Raw genomic sequence first — 26,119 nt, 5'->3', positions numbered from 1 at the left:
ACGGTCTACTTAACTGTCAACTGTTAACTGTTTACTACCAAAACTATGGTCATACGCAAAATTACTTTCATCACCCATCTCGCTGCATCAAATACGATAAGGGTCATGAGCCAGATAGCTGTACCAAGGATCGCTCTAAGAATCCAATATACACTGCACCATGGATCATCATATGGTCTACTTCAGAGGTTGCCAGTTCTACCAATTAATTCTAAATCGTCACAAATTCAAGTTCAATTCAACTCCTACAATAATACCTCTCAGTCTAAAAACTGAATCTCCGACTCCTTCCCCAATAACCCTTCTCAATTTATCTCGTCATATGACTTTGTTACTTCTGGCTCTAAGCCGAACATAAATACACAAATTTTAAATTTAAATTTAGCTTTTTCAACGTTTCTCTTTGAATATACCACTATTATAAGCTCATTTCTTTCTACCATATTAATAAACAAATAATTATAGCATTATTTTTCCTCAATTACTCGTATTTCTGTTATAATACACACTAATTGCGTTTCATATTTTTATCTGATATTATTTATCATTTTTATTTTTATATATTTATACTTAATTTCCTTTACTTTTTATTTATTTTGTTTATACTTATATTAACTGTGCAAATTTGATAGATCGATTGTTGAACTATCTTAGTTATTAATTAACATTTGAAAATTAAAATAATTAATAAATAAAATTATAATACAATATAAATTTAAAGCATTTGCTTTAAATTTAGTACATTTATAATTTAATGTATACAGATTCGTTTCACCAGCATGGCCACTTTTGAATAATACTACCAAACCTTGACAGTATTTTGTACTTTTTTTTGTAAAATTTTGTACAATTAAAATAAAATTTTGTACACCCATCCAAACCCGAAAAAATCCGATTTTTCTATGGCTGTGTTGAAGATGCGTATCCCCAGCACGGTCATTAACCAATTATTATAAAATTAAAATTCAATTTATACAGTATTATGTACTTTTTTTTGTACAATTTTGTACAACCAAAACAACCTTCTTAAACCCGAGAAAACCCGATTTTTCTATGGTCATCACATTTTATACTGTACCTACTACCTATAATAGCCACAATGCTGTATAGTTATACCGTATTACTAAAATAATGTGACAAGTTAATAATAAATTAATAATAGGTATCAATAAACCGAGTCTTACTTTCCACAGCACTATACCTCTCTATAGTATATGGTGGACTAAATTTAAATGAAAATAATTAAAAATAGAAAAACCTCCATTTATAGTTTGTGCATGTATCATGTATTATTTGATGTTTATTTTATACTCGGTCATTTCCGATAATGCAAATGAATATTGTGTTTGACAGTCAAATAGTGTGTTCCAAACTATGAATACTAATTATAATCATAGTGTTGTTTAATTTTTATTGGATTATATAAGATAAGTAAAATGTAATTGTATCATAAGCGTAAATATTGCTTCAATGTTATATTTTAATACCAGAGTGAAAATAATAGTTGATTGTAACGAAAAATCGTATTTAATCAGTCCATTGTAACAATCTAGTGTGTGATAATTTTTTTTTTTTTTTATATTGTTCACAGAACGCGAATATTGGTACGAAGAGGCACGGGTGGCGCTGAAAAAACGGCTGGCCAGCTACGAGGGTAAAATAGGAAGGGCGAAAAACGTAGTGTTTTTGGTCGGTGACGGGATGGGCGCGTCCACATTGACCGCTTCGAGGATATTCAAGGGTCAGAGGCAGGGAAACCAAGGCGAAGAGGAGCAATTGCTTTGGGACACGTTTCCTGCTGTGGCAATGGCAAAGGTAGGATGATATGTAAATTATTTTAACGTTTTGATCAAAGCAATTCGTTTGAAAACTCGATGCAAATGTGAAATTGTGAAAACTCACCCCGGACTGTCGTGAGTTGCAGAAATTTGGGGATATATTTACGAGTCATTACAACGTACGTTGTTTTATATATATATATTTACGAAGTGTTTACTGAAATCACTTTACTGAAACCAATATCAATAATAGTGTTTAATGTGCCTACGGTGTATACAGGATAAACGTCCAGAACCAAAACTGTAAGGCACCATAGCAAATCGTAAATTTTAGTATAATAATATACTACTGGAAGCCATGCATTCACGGTACGTTCGATTTTTATATCGTTTCGATAATCAATGTCGTCTATAAATCACAATGTTTCAACAATAAATAGTATTACGTAAAACATTCTTAAAATATTTTACTATTCATAAATTTGTGTTCATATTCACATTTCGTTAACTATGAATCTATTTGTTTTGTCAATTACCATTTATTCGATTTCAGAGATGTACACATTCGATTTGAATAAGACGTGAAACTTGTACTTGTTGCATAAGTATATACTAGCTGTATAATGACCAAAAAATTGAAATGCTTATTATTTTCTATTATTGTCGTTTTTAATTTATTTACTTTGTAAAATTCAAATAAAATGACTTAAACAATTGAATAAATTCTACAAGGAATATTGTTACTAACATATTTCAGAGAATTGTTGGCTATACATATTATTTCTTAACTACAGCTAGCAATAATGATCTATAAATTAGTATAAAGATATTGCTTATAATATAAGGATATTATGCCCATACAATGTAATATCAGTTACATAGGAAAAGGAGGAAAAATAAAAAAAAAAGTAAAATTGTTTGATAAAATATATATATATATATATAATTGAAAATTGAGAAAATTACTTGTCAACTCAAAATTTTTGAATAAAAACAATTATTCGAGCAATTGTTTGAATAAACATTTTTGAAAGAACATTAATATAAATTTCGTTTGTAATGTTATATGTATATTGAATGAGAAACGATTATATTACTCTATACTGACGTATTTATGCCTACAGCTGCGAATTCGAAGAATTTATTTTTTTATTAATTATTAATAAAAATGGTTTAACTCTTAAGAAATTATGTTTTATAATTCAAATAAAATTTGTTTTGCATACTTAACTAATTAATATATATTTTATTGTAGGTAGTTAAATGATAATTCAATTAGTCTAGTATATTATTTGTTATTGAGAGGGTTAATCTTCCATAGGTCTACAAGCGGGAAACATATAAGTATGCCTTTGTTACTCTAAATTATGATTTTATATTAATTTAATTTATTTATAAACGTTTTAAAATACAAATTTGAATTCTTATGCTAAGCTTTATGTTTTTGCTCTAATGAAATAACTATTTGAAAATAATTCTTAAAATACGAAAATACTAAAAATTTTAATAATCAACAGTATGCACTTTTTTTTTTTAAATTTATCCTATTTCTAATCAAATGTCTAAAGTAATCAGTTTTAAGTTTTTAAATATCTGTGACACATAATTGAACAATTAATTTGCTGAACTGATAACTTGATTATTATAAATAATTGTTTAAATGGTAATATATTTTTGATACACTGTTTCTCATAAATTAATGTAATAAGAATGGTTTATTGAATAAATATATTCATAACAAATGAATTGGAATTATTTTTAACTTGAAAAACATAATTATACCGAAAAAATCTAAAAAGAAATAACATTAAAAATGCCATTACACTTAAGCATATTATAATTTTTTCATGAAAGTTCAAGTTTAATTAAAATGTAATAATGCCATAATTATTATATTAACATCATAATTATAGACTTTGGTATTTTATAAATTAATTTACAATATCCTTTGTTTTTATGTGCTGAAAAAATAAAAAGCCTTTTTAATAAAAACTTTTGAAACCCAATTTAAGTTGCTTTATGTAATGAAATTATTAAATATTGTTAATATAGTTTCATATTTTTTTAATGCTTGAAAACTATTTTTGGTGTTTTTTCCAAATTAAAGTCATAGTAATTTTGATTGTATAATCAACAAGAAAAAAAAACCAAAGCTTAACGATTCCTGCAAAATATTAAGATTTTATTTAATAATTAAAAGTATTGATGTACGAGAACTCTGAAAGAATACCGAATAATTAAATACTTAAAAGCAGTGGGGAAGCACGAGTATTTAAGATGGGGAGACATTAAAATATTACGTTACAGCCCCTCCCCTATTTATAACTTTATATGTATTTATGATAAAAGGGACACGGTCTTTTATTTTTTATTTCATACTTTTGTTTTATGTTTTTATTCATTAAAAAAGTTAGATTAGTTCGATTAGATAAGTTAAACAATATTCTAAATTCTTAATATTTATAATTATAGTGTATTTATTTTCCCTCTTTTTTTAAATACCTTGAATAATTTAGCTTTGGTAGCTCAGAAAAATATACTTCTTGTTAACTATTTAATTAATTAACAAGAAGCATATTTAACATATTATATATTATTATTATTATTTATTTTTTTATATATTTTTAGCATATTTATTTTTTTATGCTGACTATTTAATTAATTATCAGAGAACTATAAGGAAATAATTTCATATTAGATACAAATACGAAATTTTTAAAAATTGATTAATTTTTTTCAATTTTTAAAAAATATTATAATGATTTTCACCACATTCAACATCAAATATTTAGGTTCAGATTTAACTCTAAATATACTCGTGAACTTAGCCTTTGTAAATTAAAAACATTGTTTGAATTTTCAATTATGAAAATGGACATTATAAATAAAAATATAGAACAAATCATAAATACTTGAAGCGAAAAGGTCTTTTTTAGATAAAAATTCTGTACATATTTAATTACATTATAATTATTATGATTTATACAAAGACCAGGTCAAACTAGGTAATGAAGTCATGGTTACTATATTTGCTTTGATTTGTATATAAAGTTATAAAGAGTCACTGATATGGCTTGGAGTGTATCAATGTATATTTACATTTGCATGTAAAATGATTAAGCGGATTACGACCAAAACAGCAAAACGGTTAGGAACGAAAAAAAAATTGTATAATAATAAATTACCGAATTAGGCGAGGAGGATGAACCCGAGAGGATAGATTTGATAATTCAAGCTATAAATTTATGTTTAAGCAATATATATATATAGAAAAAAATTATCATGAACAGACGACAGAATAATGATCAAATAAGCGCATATAATATTAGAATAAAAATAACCTTTAATTGATTAATATTTAAATATATTTTTTCGCAAGAAACACAAGACCATTGACTGTATGAGACACATCACACAATAATAGTAGACTATGTTTGAACATGGCACAGGAGTGTCAGATAAAAGAATCGGTGTCGTCCTGGTTTAGATGTAATTCAAAGATAAACATAAAACCTATTTTAGGGTCATCTTAATAGGATGATGAAAATACTCAAATGAATATAGTTTGAAATGGTTAAAGTCAAAAAGGACTCTGAGTAAAACCCTATGATAAACGAAGTACAGCATACAATTAACGGATAGATCCTAACTGTAGAGCAGCTCACAGATTACTGTACTGTAAAGCATATAGAAGTCATATTAGCGCAAGAACCACCGATTGACATAGAATAGCTTTAAAAACATCAAATATAGAATAATTGTTAACGGGCTAAGTACAAGGCTATGATAAATAAAAATAATATAGAAAAACGATTTAAACGAAATAGTGATTTTTGATTCAATTATGCAAACAATTAATGAGTAGTGTTTAACTGTGGGGTGTCGCAAACATAAATTTAAAATGAAGCAAAATTGTTATAAATGTATAAAACTCATACATTGAATTGAAAAAAAAGCGATTGAAATTGAAGAATATAAATATATAAAATGATTAATATTGAATTAATACTGAACGAAACAACCTGCGGAATTCGATATATTTAAAATAGTTTACTGGTCTGTGATACCATTATTATCTTAACACACTAATTATTACTTCACCACTAATTTGTGATGCAACCAAAAGATTTTTTTTTTTTTTTTAATATTTTTATTCTGTAATATAAAAATTCCATTATATACATTATTATAATTTCTAATACAGATCTTGTCTTCGATACAAGGAACTGTCATTATTTTCAAACTGTAGTAATATATTATTAATATCGACTACTTTGGTGTTTTTATAAACTCACATAGGCGCCGAAAAAAATAAATATTTAGAACTACTGTACAAGAGTTCTTTTAAATTTGATGCATAAGCGCATTTCCTACTTGGATTAACGAAGTAACACTGTGTTGCAGTGCTGTGCGTGATGAAGCAAGTGACGGATATCGGTGTCATTACGATTGATGGCAGTTCCGGGGGCTTAAGTAGTAGTCACGTTTAACGAATGTATTCAACGGATATTAACGAATACTAACTTCCCCACCCCGTCACTTGATGATCAGCTGATTAAATGTAAAATAAATTAAGAGCCACGTTCGGGCGGGAGATTAGCGAACATTCGTGTCGTTCGAGAATACGGTGCGAGAAAAACTGACAAAAAGACTCACTCTATTGGGCGACATCTTAATAAATAGTAGAGTGTTTCCTAATCATTGCCGATAGAATAGATTGAAGCATGGTTAAAAATATACAGGTTAGCTGTCGCTGACCCGCCACTCGGTCAGATTGTGTTACCATTCAGTAGTTCATATTTTACTATTAAAACATCGTAGCATCGGTACATTCCTAGTTGCTACATAATAGAATATTAAAATTTATACGATCATAAATTTAATATAACTTATAAGTAAAAAATATATTTATTCTAATATTAATATTACATTATTAATTATTTATTATTATAAGCTATTATAAAATGTATTATACAAAAGAAATAGGCCACAACGTACTTACTGTTATTGTGCATCCATTTTATCTGAAACAAAAATGATTCAAATTAATATTTATCAGGTTGTTAGTTTCAAATTTCTATTTTTAACCATCACTACAACAGCCGTCAACTGCCAATCAAGAAACTATAAAAGCATATAAAATTAAAATGCAAACTGGTGATAAATTGTATTAAATAATGCAATAAATAATAAAAGAAAAATAATAATTATAAGCGTACCCATGCAGTTTTATAAATAATAACAATAAATGAACAAGAATATTACAAAATATTTAATAATTATACATAGATAGTTAATAATAATATATAAGCAGTTATAAAACATATTTTAAGTAGAGACTAATTTAGCAATTTTCTTCTTCTCTATGCTATTTTTATTTTATTTTCGATTGTCTTGTACAACAAAGTGTCGCATTCGCATGATTAAATAATTAGTTAAAATAGATGAAACGACTTTGCTTTTGTGTTCATTACAAAGGAATGAAATAGGAAAATTTAGAACATCATCTACAGTGAGATCAAATACATTTTATGCTGGCAATGTGTAGCAAAACTTTCTTCAATTTTAGTTAAAAAATGAAATAAATGTATGTTGGGATGAGTTAGGCCTCCTTTTGATTTTAAGTTAACCAATTCTGCGTCAGGAATATCTACATACTTCTGGTTATTTTTTAATGCGTTCAAGCAAAGAATGCAAGATGTATTCTTAATATTTTTTTTTGTCACATATCCGGTAGCATAGTAAATAATACAATTTAATACAGAAGCTTCATTGTAATTATGGTTTTCAAATATTTCATCGGCTTCCCAAGAACCTTCATCAATAAGTAAATCTACTTTAAGTTTCAAATTAGAAAGCTTTTGTTGTCTTATAGTCGATTCAGAATGAAATATTTCTTTTAATTCGGACAGTGCTATTTTCGCAGCCTTGCTATCAAGAATAGTGCAATTGCCTGACTTGGGTGGGCGTAGCACAGAATATATAGATAAGATTCGATAAATGTGTAAAAAAGTAGGGTCTGTTGGGTGATAATTAGGTCCTGCTGCTTGTCTGATCATACCAAAAAATTTCTAAAACTCAAACAGAAAAAAAATTATAATAAATGACACAAAATCATAGTTTGAGACAAATATAGGTACTTCTAATGGATCTTGGTTTATTTCGCCTATTAATACGTAATTGAATCCACAGTCATATAATAAATATCTGCAAAGTTCTATCGATGATCGTAGTGTAACACGAAGTCCTTCCGCTGTAGAGCAAGTGAGAAATTCATTTGGACTTATTTTTGAATCATGTACCAATTGTTCTCAGTTATTAAGCCAAACTTCTGCATCTTCCAAAATCTGTCAATTAAAAATATAACACAAAATAAGTATTTTATTTCGATAATTATATTGGTAAACAATAAATAAAGTAATACATATAAGGAATTAGAATGAATAGTAATAATAAAAAAACAATATATTAATGAAAATAAGTTAATAATTGTTATTCAATACCTTAAAGTCATTACTGGATTTGGTAATACCTTCAGAGGTATAACGGCGATTTAAGGTATCAAACAAATTGTTTAGAAATAATGTAAAGTCTTGGGTTTCTTCACTACCTCCTAAACCAACAATTTTCTTCCGCCTATAAAACTCTATACCGCAAGCCATTGATCGACTGAACACCTGAATAATAATTGGATACATTAATACGTAAATGTTAATAAATGGTACCTAGTAGTTATTACTTCCTAATGTATAAACATTAGATCATAAGTGAGTTTTCTATAAATCAATATTAACATTTACTACAAAACTAAAAGTATATTCAATAAATATTTTCAAATTTATTTAAGTTGTATTGAATTTTTTTTATAATAATTATTTTTTATTATTATTGAATATTTTAAAATATTTTACTTGTGTCATTAAACAAACTCGCATTTTCATTAAATTGGACAAAAATAGATGTTCTTTAGTAACCTTTGGAATGGCACGTGCATTACCAGGATGAATTAAATCAGCATTATAAGCTTCAATATAATGAAACCAACTGACACATTTTCGATCAGGATTCACCTTAAATTAATACATTTAAATATTACAACGTTATTCATACTAAATATTAACAAAAATATTACTTTAAGATATTTATTGTCGTGTAAGGGGTTTCTTATATTTTTGAAAAGGTGTGGAACATCCGATAACACAAATACTTTTCTGTGTTCCTGAGTAGGATGTATAAAATAGTTCTGGACCGCTCCTAATTTACCACTAATCCTAAAGTGGGTCCACATTTTTCGGTTTGTAGCAGCACCATCACAAATTATACCATCAATAAAGCATCCAGAAGATTCTAATTTAATACAAGCTGAAACAGTACAGTTCCTGTAATATTAAAATTTGAAATAAGTTAATTTAAAAACAAATACAATTTAAAAAAAATTACTTTTAACCGAATTGGAAGATGCAAATACAGCAATAGGCTGAGAGAATTTATCTGCTAGACCTTGAAAAAAAAAACTAACCCATGGTCAGCTTTATTCTCTGAAACATCAGTTTCACCCTCCATATCTTCTAAGCCAGAATAAGTTAAATCTCGTGTGTCTATATATAAGCCTTTTCTTATTTGAATTTCGTCAAACAAAAGAATTCCGTGTCGTTGTTCCAGAGATTTATGAGACATCCTTCTTTTGAGTAGCTTAAAAAACTGGAAATCAAATCCACAATCAGTTTTGACCATAGATAAATGTTTGCGAATCGTAGAGGTACAGGGCAAAGGCATTAGATCTTGTTCCCGAAAAAAACGATATGCACCAGGTGAACGAATGTTAAACAACAAGCAGAGTAACATCCAGTTTTCGGAGTAACGACGGTTTTTAGGGTTTTTGTACTTGCTAGCTGCAACTATTTCTCTAACTAAAGTACACTGAGAATTATTTAAATTATTTTTAATTATAAGATCATTAACTGAGCTCTCTGATAATTGGTTTAGTCTTTTCTTAACTTAATTTAACTGATCTTGTAAATATTGTATTCTATGTTTTGCTCTTAACACTTGTTTTTGTGTAATATGCTATTTATTGCGGTGCTCATCAAATTGTTTTTTTTTTTTTTTTGTAGGCGATAATAATAACCTAGTCGATTTTCCAACAGACAACCTTGATTTTTTATACGAAATGTTCTTTTTATTATTTACAAAATGAACATTTATTTTTAATAGATGATTTATCAATTAAATATGGACATTTTTTTATGTATCCAATGGTTTTTAAAAATTATATCTGCACATCAACTGATATACTTTCAAATTCTTGAACTAAAGGCCCACCTGAACATATTATTTTAGAACTTAAAATAATCATAATTGAAATAAAATCATCCAACGAAGAAATATTTGAATTTCCACACAAATCTTGAAGGTTTATATTCTTTTCATATATATTACATTTCAAAATCATGTCTGAATCTAAAAAAATCTGTTTTTCAATGCTAATTCCAGCTTTATTGTTAAAAAATTTTACTGTATAAAATACAATATATGGTTTCTTTCCTCTATGTATCTCATATTTCCAATTATCTGGAAGTGTGATTGACTCAAGATCACAACATATTTTCTCAAACTTTTGATATCCGAACAAGACTGAAGATTCTTCAGAAAATTCTGGATCAATATCATTACTACTAGAATATTCAGAAATTTTAGATTCAGCCTATAATATATAATGTATACTAGGATATACCTATATAACAAAACTTCAAAATTAATTATAAAATTGATATACAACATTTAAATATGATACCAACAGTCAAATATTTTATTCATAATATTTATGTATAATTATGTAATATTTATATAGGTATTGAACCTGATTAATTAATATTTTTAGTAACATTGAAAAATTTACCTCTACTACTTCAATGTTTTTAGAAGAGATTAATGAACTATCTCGATTTCTAGGAGACTTTCTTTTAGTTTGTGGATTCGATAAATATTTTGGGCCAGGAAATATGCAAGGGATAGCATCTTCTTTTAGTTTTGGATACTTCAAATTTATCTGAAAAACATTGTTCATTTAAATAAATAGTTAATCGGATAAATAAAATAGTCTAAAATAAATGAGTAATAAAAAATAAAAACTAAGAATTATTCAGTTTTAATTTTAAAATGTAAATTATCTAAATACTTACACACACTTGTTTATCACCAACCCCTAAAGTCCATGTTCTAATAATTTGATCAGCAGTAAAATGACACTCACAAATTGCTGAATTTTTAGTAACAATCAAATCTTTTCGGGGTATTTTATTTATCCACTTTTTCTTTAAATTTTCATACGTAGGAAAAGAAAAAGTAGATGCCTTAATTGTACTATGGTTAGACTTATATCCAGTTTTACAAACGACTACGCAACATGAACGAGGCATTATCCACTATAATAAAATACTGGACCATTATAATTTATAAGTAGAATAAAGTAAATTCTGTATTGTGAAGTATTTGAGTAAAAGTATTCAAATATTTCTTTAATAATTTAATACATATTTGAAAACATTTTAAATACTATTTCATTGTATTGAATACTACTTATTAATTATAACTATAATTTACTAGGTAGTTGATATTAAAAAAATAGTGTAAACTTTGTCTCAAATACGATTTAAAAGTATTACTTAAAAATTACAAAAAAGATTTTGATAGTAATTTTACCTATTTCAATACTATTTTTAAGATATTTTACAACACTTTTACTTTACATAATATTGCAATGACTAGTTCAAAATTACATACCTGAATAAAGAAAAGCTGTATAATGCAACAGAAAAGTGAAAACTTCAAACTTTAAATAAGGCCGTGATTTAAACTTTACTGTTGTCTGTTTACTGTTATAATACTTACCTATAACTTAAATACTTGATAATATAATAAATAAAATTATCACTATAGTCTATAATCTATAACCCTACTTGCCATTAGCGCTCTAAAGATGTGGTGAAAATGTATATTAAACCCGTATCGCGTACTGACCGCAGCTGCCAATGCTATTTAGATAGACGATAGCTAACCTGTATATCTTTAACCGTGGATTGAAGTTACATACCTATTAATAGGTATGTATTGAATGACACAAAATGTACGAACGTTAACATTTGATAAACTGAAAATATATTACTTAAACTGTTTAAAATCTATATATTTAAGAATTATATTTAAAATATTTCTAGTCCAAATTATATATTGATACGCAAAGATTGTATTCTTGTATAAAGAGGTCCATATTACTAGCACGGCTACTTTTTAATATTATTATCAAACATTGACAGTATTTTGTACTTTTTTTTGTATAATTTTTTTACAACCAAAATATAATTTTATACACCCATCCTATCCCGAGAAAATCCGATATGTATCCCCAACATGGCCATTAACCAATTGTTATAAAATTAAAATTACAATTATACAGTATAATGCAAGCTTTGACAAGTTAATGATATTTTTTAACTCAGTTAAGTTATTTGAGTTCACTTTCAATTAAGTTAAACATTAAGTTAAACAATTTTGTTAACTTAACTTCAATTAATAAGTTAAGATAATTGAAAAAAAATTACATTAAACGTTGATATAAGCGATATATATATATATAAATTTACAGCAGATCTTCATTATAATTAATAAATTAAAAAGATAATGAAAATCCATAAAAAATTTCATTTTAGTTTATTTTTTATTTAACCCAAATCAAGCTAGAAATTATTTTATTTTATAAAATTTATTTTTTCCTTGGAATTGTTACTATAGTTAATACCGTGATCAATATAATATTCTTATCTAAAAATGAAAATACAAAATTCTTCGGTACACTTTAGATTTTATTTTTGATATTTTTCTAAATTCAATTAATTTGCTATCGAACAAACGATAACGATATACGCTGTATTTGACGAAATATTTTTCTGGTCTTGAAAATCAAAATTAACTTAATTGGGATAAATGAAAAAATAATGCGTTAATTTTAAGTTAATCTGTAAGAAAATAAGTTAAGTTAATTTTTCAAGTTATGAATTAAGTTAAGTTAATAAGTTAAATTAACATAACTTTTAACTTATTAAATCGTTAATGCCCAAGCATGGTATTTTGTACTTTTTTAATAAAATTTTGTACACCCACCCAAACCAGATAATAATACTCGTATAATAATCTATTAAATAATTTATTTAGTTTATTACATTTTTCTCATAAGGTCAGTTACGGACCACATAATACCTTTTACCATTCTAATCTATTAAGTAATAAGTACCATTATACAATTTATAATTGATAACTTTTCTTATCTATAAGATAGCAGTAGTACAAGTACCTGTTTTGTATAGGTACATACTTACCATAGACATAGTCATGTCTTAGTCTTATGCATGATATTTTATTGTCACACCACGTACTTGTATTGATGATGTACCTAATTATATAAGTAAAAAATTGAAATGTTAATTTAAAATTTTTTTTTATGAATCCATGTTGAAATATATTAATTTAATAATTAGGTGATAAAATTATTTAATTATTTATAATTTTTATTATGTTTTTATTTTATAATAAAATTATATTATTTTATATTTTTATTATTATTAAAATGAAGGTTTGAAGTATATGGATTTAAAGAATATATTTAAATGTAAAATATAATATTATTATACTTTTTAAATTTTATACTTGTACATTAATAGTTATTTTTTATATTATTAAAAATAAGAGACATAATATATATATATATATATATATATATATATATATATTTATACTTAGACATATTATATAAAATGATGTACTCCCCTAAAAAAAAAAAAAACACGAAAAAATCCGATTTTTCGATGCACGTTCTGGTTATATACTGGGAAACGTAGCTCGTCCACTAACCTAAATTCTTAATTATTCATATATATTATGCATTATTTCTGTTCTGAAATTTATTATTTGTAACTATAGGCACCTACCTTTATCGTATTGTTGGTGGATATTGTAACATTGTAATGTATAATATACATATGATATACACATATATATATATATATATATATATATACATATACATACATATACATAATGTACATATTATGTACATATTATTTAATACAATGTAATACTTATATGTTTTTAATTAAATGTTTATTAATCAACTACAATGCATACTTTAATTGGTAGCCATCTTTAATGTTTTTTTTGGGTTGTGATAGACATAATACAGTTTTTATTATAAGTTTTGGAGAAACTAGATGTGGTTCTAGAGAAGATGTTAGTTAACGTTGAGTTGATATTTTTTTTTTTATTTAAAATTAAAAGTATTTAAAAATAACATTATTTTATTTATTTAATTAATTAATTAATTAAAATAATTGCAAGAATAAACATATTCAAATAAAATATATAAAAATCATAGTCAAATAATACATGATACATGCACAAACTATAAATGGGGGTTTTTCTATTTTTAATTATTTTCATTTACATTTAGTCCACCATATATTATAGAGAGGTATAGTGCTGTGGAAAGTAAGACTCGGTTTATTGATACCTATTATTAATTTATTATTAACTTATGTCACATTTTTTTAGTAATACGGTATAACTATACAACATTGTGGCTATTATAGGTAGTAGGTACAGTATAAAATGTGATGACCATAGAAAAATCGGGTTTTCTCGGGTTTAAGGAGATGTACACAATTTTGTTTTGCTTGTACAAAATACTGTCAAGATTTGGTACTATTATTCAAAAATGGCCATGCTGGTGATACGGATCTTGTATAAAGATCTTTTTTTTTTAATTCTATGTCAATGCGTTCAATTTTTCATAGTGTATTGCAAATCATTTAATAAATATTAATAGCGTTTCACCGTAATACAGAGGTTGAAAAACACCGGAATAGTATAAATCTATGTGCTGATAGACTTGTATAGCATTCGTTTCGCACGTGTTTTTAGTCGGAGCTTCGTTACAGCTATGGACTTTGAATAGACACTAATAGTACTCGAGGAGGATAACGTTTCGTCGTATGACTATAATAATACATGCGTTGTGTCAGCATCGTTCATCCCTTGGGTAATATTTATTATTAAATTACGACTTCACCTCGTCCTCGAGAATAATTCGTTTCGACTGTTTACAATCGCATGGTAATATTTCATATTTCGCACTATTTCAATACACTTTGCAGCTGTGCATATACCTACTGTATTATGCGTACGTTTGGTAAAATTCGACGATTTCTTAACACTGCGCACAAATGCAATTTTATTCACGGGAACGTCGTCGAATAGCAAATTGGAATTCGGTGAGTTCAGTGGAATTTAGTCGAAATCGTGGGATTTTATACGATGATGGAATTGTTCAATTAAATTATAATCAATGAAATATGTAGGTATTCGGCAATGCATTTTCTATTTACCATTCGTTAATTGCACTGCGATAATATAACTGTTTTCAATAACATCGGATTTGGAACAAAATTGTAAGAAGTTCACAATTATTATTAGTGATATTTGTATAAGTTACGAGTGGAAGTATGACGACGAAATAGTTTATAATCAATTTAAAATCATGTTTTAAATATACCTATAATATGCTAAGTCAACACGCGTTACATTTTCACTAGCCCATTTAACTGTCAGAGAATATTTTCGAATATCAATGGTAAAATATCATATATTTACATATTGCATCAGATATTATAAAAGTTTAAAAAACAATAGTAGAACCTGTAAGTATTTACATATCCACATATGGCATTAAGTTTTTCTTCGGAAAATCTTTTATATAATATTCGTCGAAAGTTTATTCACAACAAACTTTTTCTACATTTTTCCCATTATCCATTTCCTTTGATGTTGATTGTATAATACTTTATGAGATTTTTATAATATTTTAAACAAAAAAATTAAACTTGTACGCTAAGACATATTTTGTTCTAAATAATGTAGTACAACAACAAAAAAAAAAAAAAAAATGTGAGTATGTATCAATCATTACACTTTATGGAAGTAGAAATTCTTTACGAAGAAATAAGTAATTCAATTTCATTTCACAATGTAAACAAACCATTCACGTGTATAGTGGTCGATGCTTAATGAAATCACATTGGTGCATGATAAAACTGATAACATAAGCCATTTGATAACATTAAACGAAAGTTGAAAAAAATAATAACACATACGTTACAAAAAAATAAAAATATAATGCTGATTCAACCTGTTCTTCTTTCCCAATGCGTATTCTCTTTCTGTTTGGATTTTTATTAAATATTGCTGAACTTTCCATTTTAATTCGTTTTTTTAATAATTCACACAATAATGGTTGGGAAATTTGTAGCTTTATAACTGCTCCTCGCTATCCCATTTTTGGTGAATTGCCAAAACTTTGTAGTATTGAAATGTTTTCATTAATTGTTAAATCGATTCGTATTCATTTTTTTATTCATTTCTTAATAAATACAGAAAATGGATTTATGCAAACGTAAAAAAGGTTGTTCAAATACACATGTTTTTATCTTTATTATGAACCTAAAATTTGGCAATTATACGCTATTATCGTTCGGGGAAGTCGATTTATAATAAATTACAAGGTAGCAGTATTCACGACTTATCAAAGTAATGCGATTTTCAAAATCGCAATAGCTACTGACCTTGAGCTGTTTTATAACAAATCAGATTTAAGTGATATTTTTCAATTTTTGAAAAAACTCGTTACATTATCGTATATTTGAGTACCTACCTAGATATTACTATTATTATATCCATATCGTTTATTTAGCAAACATTTTACTGTATTTCTATTTCATTTTTTATCCACAACTCCGACCATTAACATTTTACCGTAGGAAAGAATACGTCGTTAATATGAGACGTTTATTGTACTCAGAATAACCATTTTGTTCGTTGAAATATACTCCGATATATTTTATTTAAATATTGCGATTGTTTTATTCGATTTGGAGTTTCCGATGGTCGAAATCACAATGAAAATAGTTTACAACCGACTGACTACGGCAACAATAGTAAGGTTTGAAATATAAGAAGAAAAATATGAATTGCAAGCTTGTCATTGCGATTATTTCTCCCCCCCCCCCAAAAAAAAAAAAAAAAAATGTTTATTGTTACGAATCAATTATTAAAATATTAAAGTTAAATTTCATATAATTAATATATATATTTGAACCACTTCCATGAATATTTTTTAAAACTTTTGATCTAATTTTTTTTCAACTGATCCCCTCCCCATACAAAAGTTATATAAATAAATACATTAAATAATTAAATAATTAAATAGTTATACTGCCATTGTGTTCCATTTCAAATGACATCTAGAGTCACAGACAATCGATCATTATTCTACATGATACTAAGATCAAGAACCTTCATCGGTCACTCATCGTTTTTATCGAATAAAATAAATATTGAACTAGTTGAAAGACACTGAATATTAACGCGTCGGGTTGCGTTCAGTAAGGAAAACTTTTCCAACTAAAATTGTAGTCACTCCCGTAAGTAGATGTTTATGCATGTGGGGTTCCGAAATTCGTTTAAGCCAATAAATGTATTATTAGAACAATCCGCGTTTTTTACTAGTTTTCTCAATTATGTTTCATCGAGAATATGTCATTTTTGACATGTCTACGTAACGATGATCTTTCAGATCAGGGAACTATGCTTGTTCTATATGCATAAATTGACAACATCTGACGGACATCAATTTTAAAACATGATATTTGTAACTTTTAAATATTTAATGATATATAATGTAGGTCCTGTTTTCAATTAAAAAAATTATGGCAATTTATAGTTATTTTTACTTCTGGGAGAAGTATGTTAAATAAAATGTCTCCATTGATCTCGATCCCGAACACACTAATTCTCAAAATTCTCAAAATCTGGTCGAAATCGAGTTGGCCCCGGAAAGCCATTGCCGGTAGATCGTATGCTAGCTTATATTGTATAAATAGAGCATTATTGACATTTTTGTGCACGTGTCTTCTTCTCGTTGCTACCGGTCTGCGGTGCATAGAACGTATTATTAAATTTCCATATTTGAATTGCGCGCCCGGGTACAATATGATACACATATTCACTCGTTTTATTGTACAATATTATCATAAAGTAGTCATGGTGGCAAAAGGACGTTCTCATGGAAAAGGTAGTCGAATAACCCTTCCCTGATCCTTCCCCACAGTGATATCCGATAATGGTGTACTTAATTTCTGTACGTATTATTATAGCGGCGTCTGCTGAATCGATATTTAGATATCTATAATATTTTACTGTTTTATTTTATTTATTTCCTCAAAACCACTCATAAAATATTATCATTATAACCGTTATAATATAGTTGAAATTGAAATAACTGCGATTGTAGTGATATTTCCGTTCGGGCCGTATAATACGTACGAAAGGTCAGCGGCAGATGATGTAGATTAAAAGCAGTGGCGTTCAAATATTAATTTCTCATCCCGTCGTCTGTTGCGGCCGATCATCGTGCGCATACGTGCACGAGTGAGTTAAAAGTTTTCGCGATGGTACTTCAGCCCACCTATCATTGGCCATAGGGATGAAAGAAAGACCATAGCCGCTGGTGTGGAAGGGTCTCGTGTCCGTTCGCGTGTTCAGAATAATGAAATACGTACTATTACGTGTGTACCGCGAATGCAGTATACTCTGGGCAGTGGGTATGGACCCGTGGCTTGCAACTCGCGGTGCGATAATACACTAAATAATCGTAACTTAATGTTGTGCCAAACGGAGGACCAAGATCGGCGCACGATCCGTTCTTGAGTGTCCTCTCAAGTAGGTAAGTTTGTCAGTACACTCGAATAGACTATACTCCGTGGAAGGTATACGTACCGTTATCAACAAATAATACACGATATGTTCCTGAATTAATTATTATCCATTGTCGTTGTAATTTATTATTAACCACTCCATAAATACCAACATGTTATCCATTGTTAATTTCCCGGAGAATACATGTTGCGTATTTTTTCCCGAGTCAAATTATTTTTACGAAATCATTTTTTTAAATGTTACACCGTATACCATTTAATTTTATAATAATCGTCTACACTAATATAATGCAAATTGGCTTAAATAGACCACGGATTATATGCAATGAAAATTTATTTTATTAAAAGCAAATTTTAGACAAAATAATATGTACATTGGAATATTTTACGCATTGTATACGACAATGAATTACTTTTCTGTATATTATACGTGTTCTTTGATTAATCATGTCTTTCGGTGCCATCAAAATTCATACATTGATACATCTAAATATTATATTTTTAACTTATTTTGTAGTTGAGTAAAGATTTAAAATAATTACTCAAGTATTAAGCGTACATCTTCAAACTTTTTTTCTCGATATATGTACGTGTTTTCGAAAATTGATTTATACCATTAATAACAATGGACGTTTTTGCAAGAATTTCTCAAACACACGCAAAAACTCATGGTCCAACTACCGATTGCCCAGTTTACTATTATTCATCCGATACTTAGGTAACCTACCTGAGTGATGTTGCCCAGTTTTTTTCCAATGGTTTCCGAGTACAAACACACACCCACACGACTTTGGTGACGGAATTCATGATCGGTATGACGATCGCAGCGGTCACGTACGACATTTGCCGCCTACTTTTACGTGCAACGTAGGGATATACGCGCGGTGGTGTGAACCTCACGCTCCAATCCCCCGGGCGACTCTCTAACGGCAAAAAGGACGACGAAGGACATGTTTAATAAAAACGATAAAAATAATAATAATAATAATAATAATACTCTATGTGGGTGTATGTGTGTGTGCGTGTTACTGCTGTTGTCATTGTCGTCCCGAAGACCAATAATAAAACAACGACGTGTCCACCAAACGATGGTATTTTATCGACCAACTGCCATTTCCAATATTATATTACTACTCCGATTTTATTTTATCCGCTGGTAAATTATATAACTGTGATCCTAGCCGGAGGCAGCTTGTGAGCACTTTCTACCAATTCAATGCCCCAGTAGGAAAATTTGGCAACTAATCCTCAAGTCAGTGAATGAAAAATGCATTTATAGACAAACGTTGGTTGGATAAAAAGTAAGTTTGATATACAAATAAATAATTAAACAGATGACATTTGCACTGTTAAACAACTATTTGCGATATGAATTTGCGATTAATATTAAGCGATATGAATTTAACAAGGACTTGTATATGATTCAGTCAATAAAGAAGGGCTACGGAATATATTTAAAACCTTTGGGATACCAGCCAAAGCCATGAAAATTATCAAACTATGTGTGGAGAAACGTGATCTAAAGTTAGGTTCAATCAGCATATATTAGATGAATTTGAAATTCAGACCGGACTCGGATAGAGGGATGCTTTATCCTCAGTGCTCTTCAATATAACATTAGGAACGGTAGTTAAGAAAAGTAAAAACATGTATAATAGGTTAAATTTGGAAGATAACAAAAGGCAATGCGAAAAACTAGTATATTCGGATAATATAGATCAGATTAAGATTAAGATAGTCTAGAAATAAAAATGTACACTAAGGAACTCATAATAAATAGTGAAGACATCGGAATATAAATAAACGAACTAGACTAAACATATAGTAATGTAAAAACGAGAAAATCAATGAAGTTGAGAATTATAAATTTAAAAAAGTATATAGTCTTAAATACCTGGGTGTTATAATAAATGGCAAAAATAATTATCATTAAAAAATTAAAATAAGAACTATTGCTATGAATATATGCTGTTAAAAATATATGCACCTCCTAAGCCAATGCCTAAAATATACTCATATAGGAATAGTAGAACATATCGTTGTATTATAATATGTACTGCGTACATTGCGTCGCAATAATTAACTTCGGTTGATGAAAATGGGAAACTACGAGAAAATAGCTCAAAAGAATTACGTCTAAATTAAAAACGTACCGAGTGGAGAAACACATTTCCATTTTCTATAATTGCATTTTCCAATTATTAATATTATTATTATTATTATTACCATAACAATGGTTGCTGATTAATTTTTTTATTTTTGTTTTAGTAACTAATATCGATTATGTGTACTGGACGAATCATATTTATAGCAAACGAATATTATATTAAAACCTATGAAAATTACGAGTATAATATAAAATATCTCATATTTTGTGTATAAAAAATTAAAATTTTACATTTCCATCATATCCGTAATAATTAAAACTCGGATTTTAAAGCAAATGCTTCTATTTTTATATTTAAGATACAAATCTAATTTTTATGCATACATTTGTTTTGCCTGATTCTAATTCCAAATAAACCAATTTATTTTTGCTGTTTTTAATTTTATATGTTTATTATGTTATAGTATTAAAAAAATTAATTTAATTAATAAGAAATGTAAAATCCCGGAATACGGACTTTTTTGGGGTTTTTATTTTAAAAAATCTTTTATACATAGTTACTATAAGAAGATGATGGGGTGTACATAAAAGGTGTTAATGGTATGAGTTGAAGACATTATCCATTTATAACGCTTCGGCGTATGTTATCATATTATTTGTACGTTAAATTATAGAAAAAAAAAATAAAATTATAAGAGTTACGAATGGAGGAAGTCCCAGGACCTTTATCATTTTAGCCTTCGGTGAGGATTCCTGGGAATTGTAGTTGAGACCTGAGAAAAGGGAATTGGTATAATAGAAAAGGTGGAAGTGACATTATTTAAGAAGTACAATTTCTCCCGGAGTGCGAATAACTTGCTGCGCAGACTACAGTTATCACGAAAATTAAGGAATACGGACTAAACGGTTTTATTGGATTATTATTGTTTTCGCTATCGGCTTGATTGTTAAACGTATAGATTATCGATCTACAGACAGTCAGATTGGTGACAAAGTGTATTTATTTATTTATTCTCTTAGATGCAGAAAAGGAGATAAATGAAGTTAATGTAAATATCGCATCTGCATTTTTGATTAAACTACGAGTATATCATGTTCATTTGAAAAACAACGGTTGGAAACAATTAGACAATTAACCTGTTAGACATTAATAATATACTGAATGGCGTTTCTTCGAACGAAATCAATTATTATGAGTTTGATTTAAATTAAACTTCTTGCATAAAATATGCACTGATGACTTCAGTGGATGTAGATCGTTTGTTTACTATGTATAAAAACAGTCTATGTATATATATTTTTATACATTTTTGTATTTTGAGGTTATATTGGAAATTGTTTCTGTGCTCATCACATGGGTGAATAATAATTTGTTATACATTATTATAATGATATAATCATCAAAGCTCAATCGATGTTAATGAATGCTTGGTTATTCTACATAATATAATATCAATTAAATAATGCTTTATTCTTTTATTCTTCAGAAGTTTGATTCATCTGACCAAATGCAGTCTTAATATTTATGGATAATTCGCAACCATTACATTTACGAATGGAGTTGAGTAATTTTTTTTTTTTTTTTTTTAATTAATTTTCTATCAATACGGTTTCCGTACAAAGACCATAAGTATCTATACATTACATATTGCTTATACTTAACACAAAAACATTCAAAAACTTTGTAGAACATTCTTAACTTATCCAATTAGATTACATCGTTAAAGTGCTTTTTTTCGCATTGTAATTTTTTCCAACAAACACTGTACGAGTAACATAATATGTATCCGTCTATTCAGGATTTTGATTCTCAGTTCAGAAAATAATGTTTGCGCGAGGTGAATACGTTTTGAACGCGATGAAATGAATATCATATTATACTATTATTATTATAATCTGGAATATTAAAACATAAATCAACTTTACATTATTTCATTGTGTATATTGTTTGATGTAGTTTTTTTTTATTGCATTGTTTACTATTAATATAGTACAGTACACAATAATGTTAATTTTTGTATTGTATTTATTTATTTATTTATTTTTTATTCGACTATACAAGTGCCCTGATACTTATAAATAATAATTATTTTAAAGTTTTGTTACAAGTATAAATTGATTTTCTTAACATCAATAATTATCCATTAGTTGTAAATCATTCAAAATGTATTATTTTTTTAATTCCAATGTTCATGTAATATTTAAGTGATAAGCTTCTTTTTTGTAGTTGAAATTTCGTGTTTACTATTATATTGGCTATAACCATTTTATGCGGTGTAATTTAATTAAATTTATTGTTAAGCATGTCAAGTTACTTAATACAGAAATTAAAATATAATAAACATAGATTGATATAATTTAAAATAAAATTACTATTGTATTAGGTTTTTTAAAAAACTAATAAACTAATATCCAAAAAATAATGAAGTAAGTTTTAATATATTTTGCTATAATAGGTAAATGATAATTAAAATTTCTATATCTATATATTATTTTTAAAATTCATACTTATTATAATGGATACTATTATTATGAATAGTTTCTACTAATATCTAATAAAAAAATAAATAAAAATTTAAAATATTATCACAAAATAATTAAAAAAAACTTAAGGAATTGCCGATAAACCTCTAAATAAATATACTTATAGACCGGGATTAGCAAAAAGGTTGCATACTCGCAAGGCCGTATCTGTGGAGAGGGAGTCCAGGGTGTATGGACCCCCCCGAAATTTCTTCAATATTTTACAGATGTTTAAAATAATTATTTATTTTTTATACCAACATAAATATTTTCAGTAAAAATGACTTAAGCACCAATTAATTATTGACTGTTTTTAATTTTATATCATAATATCATATGAAAATATGATATTAATTTTAATAAAAGAAGATTAAATCTTTTTCTGTCTTATTTTTAACCAAATATCAAAAATCAAAATGTAAATTTAATAAATTTATAATATACAGTGAAACCTCCCTTAACGGACACCTTTAAATAGCGGACATTTCCGAATAATGGACATTTTCACTACTTTCATATAAGCAAACAAAATATAGGAAAAAAATAACATATCATTTATAATGTATACAAATATCATTATTATAAATATTATATGTATAAATATAAATAATAAATGTTGTACATGCTTAATTATTAATTTCTCCGAGTTTTTTTTCAAGAATTTACTTCTCCCTCCTCTGATTAGTGGATACATCTAAATAATTGACAAAATTATGGCGACCAAGAGTGTTCAGTATTCAGAGATTTTACTGTACATGATTTGGACCTCTTCCGAAAAAAATTTCAAGATACGGCCTTGCATATTCGTATTATATTGTTTCACTTGATATTATATTGTAATCACATTCTCAAATAAAATAATACAGGATCTCAACAGTTTCAATAACGATTCAATGATAAGTTATTCAATCAATTGATATCATTACTTTTATATGATGAGATACGATAAAAAAAAAAATGTGATATTAAGTCAGTGTTTCCTAAAATTTGGATCGTGATATATTTTTTATGGGTTGCGACTGTTGACCAGTTGCATCAGGCAGTACTATTTATAATTATTTATAATACTATATTATGGTATATTTTAATTTTTTTTTTAGTTTTGGGGGAGGATTGGGTCACGTTATCAACAAGCAATAAATTTGTAGGTCACTATTACAAAAAGGTTGGAAAACACTGCATTAAGTAATTAAAAATTCAAAACAAAATTGAAACTGCTAGAGAACTGACATACTTTTGAGTTAAATTTAATCAAATATTTAGAAAAATAATTTATCATTTAATGTTTTTTTAACTAAAATGTTGCAATAATGGAATATATAGTATTGATACCAATATTAACACGTAACTTAAAATAATTTCATTTTAATTCATTATACATGCTTAATCCATAGTAAATAATATATATTATATGAAATATAAATGTCAATAAATTTGTTTTTAAAATATTATTCCAATTATTAATTTAAAATTCCTTTTGATTATACTTCGTTGTATAAAATGTATCGTTTGTTTTTATTTTTTTTATTAAATGATTGTGCGCCAACACGCTGAAAATTGTTGTAAATTGTTCGTTAGTTTTTAATTTAATTTTTTTTCTTAGAACCATTTGATTCGATTTTACCAACAAACCCCACTCCGATTTTATATGTTTTTCGATACGACTATAATACATGTACAGGCACGTATAACCGTATAATTTAATCAGCGGCTATTCAACGTTATGTTCCTACAGTTTTGAAAAATCACATTACTCCTGTACCGTCGATAAGGGAGGCGGTGTAGCGCGAGTGAGTCGACGCGTACAGTTTAATGTTGTTTGAGTCTGACAAACTGTGAGGAAACGTTGTCACTCAATAAAACACACGTTGTAACGCCTCGTCCCATTCAATCCTAACAGCTGCTAGTTTTGGTGGATGCACGCACTGTTTCATTTCTATAGGACAGCAGCTGTAAGACCCCCGAGCTCTAATTTTCAAAACGTAATACACCTGATTTAATTAATTTCACTGCCAGTCTTTGTACTCTTGTCGAGGACGCGGGTACACTTATTTTGTGAAGTAACTAATATTCATTAATGCTGCGCTAGTATTGCACGCCCGTTTTGTAAATAGAATTCCAAACATTTTTTTTTTTTTTACTTACAATAGTAGTCTTTCACACGTAGAGTTACCATATTTGGCTAGGGTCTCATCGGGACATCCTAAGAATTTTAAGATGGAGTGCATAAAAATACTCAATTTTATAATGAAAATCATAATCTTTTATTTTAGATAAAATATCTCTTTATATATTAACAACATAATACAATTCAAGTGAATGATTGATGATGTTTTACAACTTTATAAGCTATTGTTAGTTTTGCTGCCGTAATAAGCAATTCTTCTTGGGTATCTTGTTTAATTATACATTTAGATATGGGCAATGATGTCGATAAAACAGTGAAATGTTTTTTTGTGATTAGTTGTAGAAATGTGATGCTATACGCAGGGGCGTCATTGGGGGGGAGGGGAAAACTATGGTAATGCCCTACTCTAAGAAATTTTTAAAAGTCGGCAATTCGTTGTCCGATGATCAAATATTAAAAAAGGTAAATAGTAAATTTCTATTTACTACTTTGTACTCAGAAATCAGATAATATTCTCTTTTAAATACACGTTCATGGTTTATTAAAAGTTGGGAAACACTGGCTCCTCCCCAGTTTATGACAATTGCTATTATGCGAACCTTATAAAATTTATTTTTGATATATTATATACTTCTATATATGTGATCTTTATAAAACAGTTTTTGTGATATCGATATCATAAAAATTGAGCTCATACAGATGCGTACTGGCCCACCAGGATACCGAGAAAATCCTAGTAGAGCTTCTCAAAAATTATAAGATT

General features: G+C 27.5%; 1 protein-coding gene across 2 annotated transcripts in view; it reads left to right on the top strand.

The window, feature by feature from the left end:
* Positions 1-26,119, top strand: part of LOC112693451 (alkaline phosphatase-like) — a 326,574-nt gene that overhangs the window by 82,424 nt on the left and 218,031 nt on the right. For both annotated transcript variants that reach the window (XR_003149478.1, XM_025568541.1), the window contains exon 3: positions 1,592-1,815. Coding sequence is in view for 1 of the 2 variants with exons in the window: in XM_025568541.1 (XP_025424326.1) it covers positions 1,592-1,815 (224 nt within the window). In the remaining variant the exon portion in view is untranslated. The remainder of the gene's footprint in view (positions 1-1,591; positions 1,816-26,119) is intronic.

Source organism: Sipha flava, unplaced genomic scaffold, assembly GCF_003268045.1.
Source record: "Sipha flava isolate LNK unplaced genomic scaffold, YSA_version1 87_pilon_pilon, whole genome shotgun sequence".
In the NCBI taxonomy this organism is placed as follows: domain Eukaryota; kingdom Metazoa; phylum Arthropoda; class Insecta; order Hemiptera; family Aphididae; genus Sipha; species Sipha flava.
Note: the sequence above shows the minus strand (reverse complement) of the source record. Positions and strands in the feature narration are given on the sequence as shown.